We start from the raw sequence: 12,737 nt of genomic DNA, 5'->3' as shown, positions 1-12,737 counted from the left end.
TTACGACGGACGTAATTCGAACCGCGTACTGACTGAGGACATGCGGTTGTTATCGATTAGCCGTCGACCGTACCGTCGACCGTACCGTCGGATAAAGGGGTGTTAGTTGGTGATGACAAAGGGTAACGTTAGTTCCTGGGGTTGCAGCGGCTCGTGCAGTGGATCTGAGAGTTGGTGAGTAATCGAAATCACGAACCACGTGACCCTCACGTCGCGCGAGCCCCCCTTGGTTCATCGCTCTGCTCCGGTATCATTGGACCAACACAAACGTTATCTTACTCAAATTATTTTAATTCATCGGTGATCAGTAAGTATTGTGACGAAGATGTTTTGATTGAAATAATTTTATTTATTTATTTAATTTTTAAAATTTTGCTACTTTTGGGCAGGTACGAAGACCCAGGTGACAGACCTGAGTGGTAATGCGGGTGGATCTGCAAACTTTGGGGAAGAACGTGAGAGTGGGCAACGCCGGAAGGAGGCTCGGCGATGATCAGCACAACGAGGGAGTGCATAGTGGCGCGACCAGCTTGGAGAACAGCTTGCTGGAAGACCTTCGGGCTTTGACCCTGGCACCATCCATCGATGGATCTTCTTGGAACAACCAGATGAATAGCATCTATATGTCTGTAAGGAAATGGATTTTAATGTGGGTACAATTTTGAGTGCTACCCCCCCCCCCCCACAGTTTGCTGTCAAATAATAATGGCATAAAAATTATGGTCACATGTTTGATGAAAGATGAGAACCTTGGTGGACGTTGAAGATGCAATGATGTCCTTCGCCTCTCTTCGCGAAGAGTAGGTGAGCTATTGCTGGCACCCTAAACAAATTCATGCCGTGACCTGGGAGCTGGGAAGGCAATGGCAAACCACCCGGCTTAACCTGTGCCAATAAACTGCTTTGGCAGCAGTAACGCTTTGTAAAGAGTATGGTACATATTGTAGCTTTCGTGCGTCTTCAACAATTGTTAAAGATAAACCTCCGTGTGTGAAGTTCATGCACGCAGTGCAGGTCTTGGTTTGGGTGTGCACGGACTTGTCCAGAGCGTCGTGGGGGATTGGGGGGGGGGTGAGTGGTATAGTGGTCCTCGACACACCTTGTGTGTTCACAGAAGCAGCCAGGAACCACGAAGCAGGCAGGAACCAGCAACCAACCACCAATGTGGTGTACATGCTTTTATAATGTTCCTTGGGTTGAATTGGTCCACCCATGGCATGCACCCATTGGCCGATGTAGCCTGTCAGGCAATGATTTATGGGCGGCGCTGATTGGTTGGTAAGCAGGGAAAATTCCAAACCACGGACAGTCGTCTGATTGGCTTGGCCCACTAGATGTCCAAAAATGGCGTGTCTCGAGTCCACCTTGCTATCACTATTGGGTCGTGCCGAGGGGCTGTTTAGAATGTAAAAACGCATGAAGACAGATGTACAATGGGGAAAGCTTGTAGGGAAGGGGGAAAGATCGGGCATAGATAGAAATACACAGGACGGACGGACAAATCTTTCTAAACGTGCTCGACATATTTCATTACAGGAATTGTTTCGCACTTATTTTAACATGTACTATGAAATAACTCTTCTTGTATGTCCCCCATTTTACCCTCCAGACTAGATCTGTAACTTTGCCCCCTCTCTCTGCAAGACTCTTCCCTGAATCTGTGGAAGGGACAGCATCAGGCTGACTATTTATCAATACACATCTCCCCTCCTAGTCGAACCCACATTTGGTACACATCAGATCCGTAACAATATCATGAAGTGTTCAGGGCATGACCTCAACTGAGCCCTTTCATAAAGCATGATTACTTTATAATCATCGCACACCTCTGTTCTTTTGCTCTTCTTTTCTTTAATTTGTGGCTTTGCCTTCCTGAGGATGTATGATCACATTTTTCACTCTCGGACCTCAAGCAGGCGGTGCACCACCATCTCACATCGCCACCCTCCCATCCCTACCCACAGGTCTTTTCTACTAAAATTAACCCTACCTAACCTAAACCACTTACTTACAGGTTAATGTGTTTCCTTCCCTCCTTTCTCTCTTCTTTTCCTGTTTCTTTATTCACGAGCTTGTTGGCTCCAAAAATGGTCTGACTGCCATACTGGTGGAGCCTGTCAGTTACTTACCTCCCCCCCTCTCCCCAACCCCACCCCCTCACGTTGCTCCTCCATGATCCTCTTGTTTATACAAATATATTTCTTTCAGTTTTGTTCTGAGAATCTGGAAGGTTGGTAACGTTGAAGGAAAGGGAGTTCACATGCAGGAAATGTTTATATTACTTAGAAAAGACACTGCTATCTCTGTTTTGGTTGGATCTAAATTCTAAAGTTAGGCCACAGTGAAAAAAAAAAATACAACCCACAACCTCCCAACTCCCAATGTGGTCTTGAGGTTCATGTCTGTATCCTGCCAAAGGATTGCTATTTGTGCACTTGTGCAGAGGAATGTGTTGCGGAAATGGCGTGGTTGGGAGCGGTGCCTCCGTGCCAGGAAAGAACGGCGGCGCGAGGAGCATGCAAAGCGGAAGCAGCGCCAGGCTGCAGGTTCGTGGATGCCTCATATGTGAGCCTTTCGGGGTCATTTTGAGCGCATTATACTAAGGGCTTCCTTTTGTCTGTCACTTGTTCATTGTTGCATTCTGTTTTCTGTTTGCCTGTAAATGAAATGAAACCAAGTCAACAAAAGTTTTCTTTTTTTACTAAAGATGTCAGAAAGGTATTATTATTGTTATTACGAGTAAATGTACCCGCAACGCCGGGTCCCTCCTCCCACCCCTCCCATTCCCTTCTCCCTCACACCCACCCCTTTCCCTCCCTCGTCCCACTCCTCCCCTGCCTCCACTCTCCCTCCACCCACCTTCTCCTACCCTACCCGCTCCCTCCCTCTTCTCATCCCTTCCCCTCCATTCTCTCATCCCTTCTCCTCCCTCCCACCTCAACCCCCTCCCTCCAGACTCCCACCTCAGCCCCGTGACAGGGAAGTTATGAAATGTGAGAAAATGACTTTAGAATCCCTAGTAAAGGTGTATTGTGGTAAAAATGGGATCCCATAAAGTTTGGTCATGATTAACCTTGGGAGTTTAGAGTGGCGTTCCAAACAAACGTCTCATTCACTTTTATAGAGAAGATAACATCACTCAAAGCTCATGATGAAATTAAATGACATCCTACATGAGAACAGATTGCACCAAAATGGGGAACGATGTGATCTCGTGAAGAAAAAAGAAAAAAAATCATACCAGATGACATCGAGCCCACACTTTGTAATCTGATCCAACGACCTGTTATTACAGAGGAGAAATAGGATGTATTTTTTGTTGTGTTTAGCTGAGTGAACTTTGTACCGGAGTGCGGGGTAGCACAGATGATGACTACCGGAGTGCAGGGTAGCACAGATGATTAGGTAGCGCAAACATCGCACACGCACTTTTTTTTTGCCTGTGAGTTACCACTGTACCATAGTGTGGGACTGAACAAACACACATGCACATACATGACGGGAGGGAGTCTGCATGATCTGCTCATGCCGCCTCCCTCTCGCCTGGGATAGAGGGGACAGAGGGCCACGTCAAGTACATCAGTTGAGAGGGCAGTGACGACCGAGCTGAAAACGACAGTTTACATTGGATGAGATGTCGACGATACGCCTGATATTACGCGGCCTGCTCCTGAAGCTTGATGGGACTTTTTGACCCTGTGCTGCCAGGAGGGAAGGCCCGAGCTTTTGCGAACTTCCCCTTGCAAGGTTCCGGTTGTTGGGGATGCGAGAGACCGAGTTTTGTGGAATAAACGATTATGCCGAATACATTGACTTCCATGTGAGTGAGAACCAAGCCATGGAGGGCAGCTTTGATGAGGGCAGGGGGCGACACATGTGGTACCTGGAGTTGAAATAGATCGAAGTGCATATAGGACATAGTCTGATGCCCTAGCCTTGCCAAGCAGCTTGTTTGGTTTTGCCTATTCTGTCCTATCAAGGACGGGTGAAGGCCCTGTCACACCTTGACTATTTAGCCAGCGTATGCCGATGTATGAAAAATTTGTCTAAAATGCTGGCACACGTCGAATACATATGGGTAAGTTTTGTATATGTTAAGAGCACGCTGGCATACGTCGTGGTACGCTGAGCTGAGACAAATTTTCCATGCTTGAAATTTTTCGACGTATGCCAGCATATGACTCGCACGTTCCGCATACGCTGGCCATTAGTTGTAGGCACGTTACGCGATCGTTGACACGCGTCGACACACGTTACTTGTAAGTTACTCATAAGTCGAAACGCGTCGAGGTAATGGTTAGCGTCAGTGTTCCAGACTCCCTGATTTTTTTTTTTTTTTCTTCTGTATGACTGTGATTTTGACACTTCGATTTCTAGTGCGGTTATAATATAATATAATTAATAGGCTGCCGCTCAACGATTTAAATCATAACCGCACTAGAAATCGAAGTGTCAACATCACCAAGAAAAAAAAAAACCAAAAAAAAAAACAGGGAGTCTGGAACACTGACGCTAACCATTACCTCAACATGTTTCGACTTATGAGTAACTTACAAGTAACATGTGTCAACGATCGTGTAACTTGCCTACAACTTATGGCCAGCGTATGCGGAGCGTGTGTCATACGCTAGATACGTCGAAAAATTTTCAAAATGCTGAAAATTTGTCGACGTACTCAGCGTACTACGACGTATGCCAGCGTGCTTCAGCGTGCTTTTAACGTATACAAATCTTACCCATAACGTATTCGACGTGTGCCAGCGTATTCGGCAAATTTTTCATACGTCGGCATACGCTGGCTAAAACGTCAAGGTGTGACAATGGCTTGACACTTCGATGTCGAGTGCAGTTATGATTTGAATCGTCGAGCCGCAGCCTTTTAATAGCCTACGCCACGTGATCGTCGGCGATACGCTGCCGCGCGCTATACATAAGTTAGACCATCGTTGGGCATAGGTTGTGAACGCCGACAACACGCTCAGCATTTGTTGGTATAAGTTATCTATATGTGATTGAAACGTTCTGTGTAGATTACTAATACGTTATGCATACATCCAATTCGTTATGAATACGTCCAAAACTGGAAAAAAACATCAATAGTTCAGCGTACGCCAGCGTTTTACATACATTTTGATACCTTGCCATACGCTGGCTAAAACGTCAAGGTGTGACAGGGCCTTGAGGCTGGGGAAGGATATGAACGAAAGGGAAAAGACCGAGACTGGGCATACACCTGAGGCCACATGGGAGGTCGATCTACATTGGAAGGTTGATCTTCGTCAACATCATCGGGGAGGTCGTGTCGATTTACATTGTCATCACTTCAGGGATGAAGGTGGGGGAGGGGAGGATTCCTTTCTGTGGTTAAGCTGGATGCTTCGAGACTGGGGAGTGCTCCGCTGGTGGCAGCATGGATAAGAAGACTGCTTGCTCTGAATTGTGGTTGCTCGCTGTGGTTAAGTTGTAAGTCTCAGGATCGGAAAAGGCTCCATTCGGCTTTGGGGACTCGTGAGTGGTCGGGGCGGCCAATGACAGCGTGCGCTTGGGTCATGATTTGCACATGTATGTGCAGGATTGTGATTTGTGCATGTTGTTGTGAACACTGACGTTGTGCGTGGCCTGCCAACTGCTTGTAATTCAAAACACCTCACTGCACTGGAAAACGTTGGGACAGGAATACTGTTCTCTAAATGGTGGAGACTTGCAATACCCTGCCACACCTGGAGGCGATGCTACATGATACACATTTATAAAGAGAATTTGCCTAGCACATTTCCCCCCCCCCCCTCCTTTTCTACAAAAAGACCACCGGCAAAGATAAAAACACCCCTATACATTGATTGGGGTCATGTTGATCCGATGTAGCAAGTCTGGATGTAATCTGCACAGAACTGTAGGAGTAGTACGGCAAACAAACGCACAAGAACACCAGTCCATGAATTAGAGTGAGGAGATGCATATATATTGTTACAGTTGTGGGGGTAGATGGAAGAATTTAATAGGGAATATAGCATTATGTAGAGTTGCTTGGTCCGTGGTAAGGAGGCATCTCAATGTGACTAAGTCAAGGGCTTGTGAACTTCAGTGTTACGTGTCACCACACGGGTTGGTGTCATGTTAATTTGCTTGGGTTTAAGAATAAGCTTCCCTAGTCTGTAATCACCCCTCCTGTGACTTTTCCCCATGTCTTTATAACCAAAACCATGAGAAGGAACAAGCAGGCTTGCCGAACAGGCAGAAGCCCCGCCTTCCCAGGTTTTGTGGAAGCAGGCCATGCCCCAGAGGCGGAGGCTATAGGCATGATCAAGAGGAAGGTTGGTTGCGCATTGTGGGAGGCTTCCTACTGCATAGGACGAGAGATCGGCAGAACACGCGCACAAGGTCATTGTGAGGAACGCACGAGGCAGAGGTGATTCAGAAGAGAATCAGGGGAGGGAGTTCAGGGCTTGCACGTTTTTGAAGAGCCATGATCAGAGCGGAGGCACGAGGTACATGGTTTGGAGAGGCGAGAGCGGAGGGGGAGCGCACGTCGAGGAGGACGACAAGGCCATTGTATTTGTGTTGAGGTGATTTGGCTCATGTGGTAAAGCAAGATGCTGGCCTTTGGCTCTTGGTTGAGTCGTTGAGGACAATCGGAGCACATGAAGCCGTAACACTGGGGCTCTGAGCCTTGGTGTGGAGTGCCGCTCGCAGATTGCCTGGCGTACGTTTGTCCTGCTACGAGAGAAGCGCCAATTTGCGCGTGTCTGCACTTGCGAATTGAAGCACCTCCATTCCAAGCTCCACAGGTGCCAGCTCTGGGCCAAGCTAAGTACAAGAATAGTTCAATGGAAGGGTTTTCTTTTTATTTTGTGTTCCCTTATTTGAGCCTTTGTGTAAGGAACCTCAACTTTCGGATTTATTTACTTTATTATTATTATTATCATCATTACCTTTTGAATTATTGTCCTTAATAAATATTTGTTTATATTCATCAAATGTGTTCATTTAAAGAAACTGTATTCGTGTATTTGCAGTGGGACTTGAGGATAAATCCTCTGTGCATGCGATTCATTCCCAGTGCTCCTCCACCCTCCACCATTGCGCCCCATGCCCTTCGAGCCCGTGTTAAAATCTCCGAGGACCAACGTGTCTGCCTCCTATTAATAAGGAACCGCTCAGCCGTCCGGGGACTGTCGGTGTCACCACAACTTGGGTCGGGGGGTTAACCTGGGCTGGCCACCCACGCAACAATATATATATATATATATATATATATATATATATATATATATATATATATATATATATATATATATATATATATATATATATATATATATATATATATATATATATACATACATATATAAAGCTCTGGAAAAAAAATAAGAGACCACTCCAAAATAATTTTAAATCAGCATCTCTACATGTATGACAGCCATTCCATTCCAGTGTCTGTTGAATTCCAACACAGGCACACCTCATTCCACTTAGTGAGGTACTGATTAGGTGATCACCTGAACTGAATCTTATTTAACAAGGAAAAGTATAAAAACCACTGCTGTGGTCATCACTATTCTCCTGCAATAGGACCAGTTGGATGGCAAAAACAGTGCCAGTAGTACCTCAAAAATAATTGGAATAAAAAAAAACAACTATTGACCATGCCAAAAGAGTTGAAAAGAAAAGTTTTGAGTGAGGAAAAGAAGGGTTCAATTCTGGCTTTACTGGCAGAGGGATACAGTGAGCGTCACATTGCTTCCATCCTTAAAATTTCAAAGACGGCGGTTCATAAGAACAAGGTCAAGCGGCAGACATTGGGGACAACAAAGCTACAGACTGGCAGAGGGTGAAAACGACTTTCCACTGACCAGGATGACCACTAACTCATTCAAATATCACTCAACAACCGTAGGATGACATCAAGTGACCTACAAAGAGAATGGCAAACGGCAGCTGGGGTGAAGTGCATGGTGAGGACGGTTCGAAACAGGCTCCCAGGGGCAGGGCTGAAGTCGTGCAAAGCTCGAAAAAAGCCCTTCATCAATGAGAAGCAAAGAAGAGCCAGGCTGATGTTTGCAAAAGACCATAAGGATTGGACTGTAGAGGACTGGAGTAAGGTCATCTTCTCTGATGAGTCCAATTTTCTGCTTTGCCCAACACCTGGTCGTCTAATGGTTAGACTGAGACCTGGAGAGGCCTAGAGGGAGAGAGAGGGAGAGTGTATCACACCCACTGAAATTTGGTGGATAGTACAGCGGATAAGCACAATAATTGTGCGTTTTATGAGAAAAGCATGAATTTTCTGACATAGTTAATGAATACCATAAGGTTTATTTTCAGATGTGGAGGGAAGTCAGATTTGACCTCTGAGGACCGTGAGAGGTCAAATCCAAGATGGCCACCAGTCCACCAGGTCTAATGTTCAAACTCGCTTAATTTTGGAACCAAACCATGTAGAAAATCATTTAAGGTGTCATTTCCAACTAAATTGGGGATGCCCATTCATTTGATACGTTTGAGATTGCCAGCATTCAAGGAAATGCATTTAGGTCAAGGTCAAGGTAAAAATTGACCAAAAATAAGCAATCAGTTGAGAGATGTACAGCAATAATAATAAAAATAATGCAAATGAACCCCCAGTGGTGTCTCATGTTTGAGATGTCATTTTCAACGAATCTTCAGATGCCCATATATTTGATGTTAATTTACAGGTTGCCAGAAGAGGTCATACATTGAGGTCAAGGTCAAGAATGAAGTATCCCAAGTATGCCGATATCTGAAAATAATCAAGATTAAGTCAAAACTGAAGGCAAAGCTCGCAGCACTGAAGAGTGCCTGTGGTCTCTTTTCGAGGCTGTTTATCTCCTGTCAAACACGAAATGAAAACATGGACAATTTCTTCTTCCATGAAAACCATGCAGCCCCACCAGCTCTGTCAACTGGAGGAAAAATGTGGATTGGGGTTAAAGCAGATCTACTTCGCTGCGTGGAATCAGATCTGCTCAAAAACAATAGTGCGCCTGTGGCTGATGCAACAATTCTCGATGGTGCAGCTGTGGTTCAAATGCTAAATCCTGGAACATAAAGAACATTTCAAGAGTATGGAGAAAGAGTGTTTGCACCATACATCTCTGCTCAACCTGAGAAAAGCAGCCACATCGACCTTGTCTGGGATGTGTACCTACCTGCCAGCTTGAAAGCCTCAACCAAACAGAAGAGGGGAAAGGGCGCCAGGAAAAGGGTGGCTCCTTCTACTGTGATGCCAAAGAAATGGAAGGACTTCCTTCGATGCAATGAGAACAAAACCGAATTGTTTGCTTTCCTGTCACCTGAAGCTGTTCATCTTCCTCTTGCAGAGGGCAAGGAACTGTATGCAACAGATGGAAGTGGAGACTGTTAGATTTTGATCATTAGCAATAGGATATTTGGAAATTGTGGATAGTGAGAATTCGAAAATTAGTATGAGTGGGAAGATTGATAGTTATCATGAGCTACATTTATCCGTACGAGTTTGCCGGATAGAAATGATATTTCAAAGGAAGTTGTTATGCAATTTGGTAGAAATATGTGGATATCTAGTGCTAATAGTGTCAAAATGGAAGCAAAGTTTCACTGTTATTGCATAGGTCCAATCCAGTGTCCAAGCTAAAATAAATGTATCAGCAAAATAATGTCCAAAAGTTTTTAACGTAATTTGACATTGACCTTGACTAAATGCATGTCCTTGGGTTCTGGCGATCTCAAAAGTATCACCAAATGAATGGGCATCCACAATTTAGTTGGAAATGACACCTTAAATGTTTTTCTACACTGTTTGGTTCCAAAATTAAGCGCGTTTGAACATTAGACCTGGTGGGCTGGTAGCCATCTTGGATTTGACCTCTCACTGTCCCCTCAGAGGTCAAATCTGACTTCCCTCCACATCCGAAAATAAACATTATGGTATGACCTAACTATGCTAGAAATTTCATGCTTTTCTCATAAAATGCACAATTTGTGAAAATATGAGAGCTTATCTGCTGTACTCGGAGGATCGGTGATGATCTGGGGGTGCTTCAGCAAGGCTGGAATTGGGCAGATTAGTCTTTGTGAAGGACTCATTAATCAAGCCACGTACAAGGTTGTCCTGGAAGAAAACTTGCTTCCTTCTGCTCTGACAATGTTCCCCATCTGTGAGGATTGGTTTTTCCAGCAGGACAATGCTCCATGTCACACAGCCAGTTCAATCAAGGTGTGGATGGAGGACCATCAGATCAAGACCCTGTCATGGCCAGCCAAATCTCCAGACCTGAACCTCATTGAAAACCTCTGGAATGTGATCAAGAGGAAGATGGATGGTCACAAGCCATCAAACAAAGCCGAGCTGCTTGAATTTTTGCGCCAGGAGTGGCATAAAGTCACCCAACAGCAATGTGAAAGACTGGTGGAGAGCATGCCAAGACGCATGAAAGCTGTGATTGAAAATCAGGGTTATTCCACAAAATATTGATATCTGAACTCTTCCTAAGTTAAAACATTAGTATTGTTTTGTTTAAAAATGAATATAAACTTGTTTTGTTTGTATTCTTTGAGGTCTGAAAACACTGAATCTTTGTTGTTATTTTGACCAGTTGTCATTTTCTGCAAATAAATGCTCTAAATGACAATATTTTTATTCGGAATTTGGGAGAAATGTTGTCAGTAGTTTATAGAATAAAACAAAAATGTTCATTTTACTCAAACACATACCTATAAATAGTAAAACCAGAAAAACTGATAATTTTGCAGTGGTCTCTTAATTTTTTCCAGAGCAATGTATATGTATATGTATATATATGTATATATATGTATATATATGTATATATATGTGTATATATATGTATATATATGTATATATATATATATATATATATGTATATATATGTATATATGTATATATATATATATATATATGTATATATATATGTATATATATATATGTATATATATGTATATATATGTATATGTATATATATATATATATATATATATATATTGTTGTGGTTACCAAATTCGCAAACCACCATTCAGGTCCCTTAGGTGAGGTATCTCGGTAAGTACATGTGTAGTTAGGTCCAAACCCGTTGTCTAGTGGGAATACATGTCATTTATGCGAGCTGCGACTCTTCAGGATAGCCGTTTTTCTTTTACTATCTTTATTTTGGACCAACCGCCATGATTACCATCACAACCACAACATCAACCACCAACCACAACGCCGCTTCACCACAACCGCCACGACCTTCCCGTCACACCTCGCAACCGTAGCATCGCCACCGTTCTTGCCCCGCTGTGGGTACCGGTGTTGGATTCGTGCAGAGCGCGTGTCGAACAGCGTGTACAAAATCACGGATTTTGTGCTTCAAAAACGGATCAAAAACGACACACGCCCACTTTTTGCCGTCCAATCGGTGAGCGAGGGGCGAATTGGCCCCGCCCCCAGGGCGATCGATATATGCAAATTTGTGGATCAAAAAGCCTTCACGCCCACTTTTTCTCGGGCCAATGGGGAGCGAGGTGAAAGGTCAAAGGGAGGGGGTCAAAGGCGAAGTTACGGGGGGATAAAAGGACGGTGTTCGTCAGTCAGAAGGGGGAGAACAAGAAGGAGAACGAGAAGGAGAACGAGAACGAGAAGGAAGAAGGAGTCAGCGAAACGAGAACGAAAAGGAGAACGAAAACGGAAAAGGAGAACGAGAACGAAAAGGAGAACGAGAACGAGAACGAGAAAAGGAGAACGAGAACGAGAAGGAGTCAGAAGAAGGAAAACGAGAACGAGAAGGAGAACGAGAACGAGAAGGAGTCGGAGAAGAGAGAGAAGAGTGTGGAAGTCTGGAGCCCGAAGCCTGCAGTGGCTGGAGAAGCTGAAGAGAGTCGGACGAGGGGGTGCTCGCGTCGGTGCCAGGAGCTGCACGCCCGAGGGAGGCCGGCAGCGCGACCTGGCCGAGGTGGAGACGCACACCAGGGATAATAAAGATCCTCTATACCCCGAGCATCAGCAACCCCCTCCTGTTTCCCCCCGCGCTGAGATAGTGCGACCAAGGGGGCCCCGTTCCCACCCCCTGCCAGGCACTGTCCGCGAGGCCCGCGGGTTGCGGGGCCATCGCCGCTCCGCGTCTCATCACCAGACGGGTAGGCCCGACCCGGTCTCGGCCTCAGGCCCGCCTCATTCTTGAGGGTATTTCTTTTCCTTGGTTTTGGGTATGTGTTGTCGGCGCCGTCTGTGAAGTAGAATTGTATAAGTGTTGCCGTGTGCTCGGTAGTCGGTATTAGCTCTGCACTGTGTTTTCACTTTTATGTTTGCTTTTTGTGTAAATGGAATTGTGTTTTCTTTTTTTTTGTGTGCATTTGGTGGAATTGTATTTGTGTGCTTCCCGTGTGCCGCGAATAAATGTGCTTTATTGTTGAACTGTTTCCCGCTTCGCTTCGTCTTTTCCTCCATTGAATCCCCATCTTGCTTCACGTAAAGGGTTGGTAGTGGGCTGAATACGCCCGATAATTAATCGAACCGTCGAGGTCGACGATAACACCGCTCGGTTATTCTGATAGTACGGAACGGGTCGCTTAAGTGGCCCGTGTCCGAAGTCGACCTGCGGCGAGGTGCGATCGCCCGGTCTACCCTCCGCGTGGGTACTTAGGTAGTTCGAATTTGGCGAGCAACCATATCCCACGCGGGGGCTGATTGGCTCGATCGCGGTGAGACCGAAAGGTCCACCCGTGACTGGTTCCCGGCGTTA

At 45.2% G+C, this 12,737-nt stretch overlaps 1 protein-coding gene across 4 annotated transcripts in view; it reads left to right on the top strand.

The window, feature by feature from the left end:
- TRMT10B (tRNA methyltransferase 10B) overlaps positions 1 to 12,737 on the top strand; it is a 54,285-nt gene that overhangs the window by 332 nt on the left and 41,216 nt on the right. For 3 of the 4 annotated variants that reach the window (XM_085854831.1, XM_085854832.1, XM_085854834.1), the window contains 2 exons: positions 390 to 629; positions 2,444 to 2,546. In XM_085854831.1, coding sequence (XP_085710957.1) covers positions 423 to 629; positions 2,444 to 2,546 — 310 coding nt within the window. In that variant the 5' untranslated portion in view covers positions 390 to 422. Of the gene's footprint in view, positions 1 to 6; positions 175 to 389; positions 630 to 2,443; positions 2,547 to 12,737 lie in introns of those variants that run through there. The other variant, XM_085854833.1, reaches the window with a different exon arrangement.

The sequence above is a fragment of the Eptatretus burgeri genome, chromosome 14 (assembly GCF_056783735.1).
Source record: "Eptatretus burgeri isolate ZD-2024b chromosome 14, Ebu_testis_v1, whole genome shotgun sequence".
NCBI lineage: Eukaryota > Metazoa > Chordata > Myxini > Myxiniformes > Myxinidae > Eptatretus > Eptatretus burgeri.
This window is presented reverse-complemented; position numbering and strand designations above follow the sequence as displayed.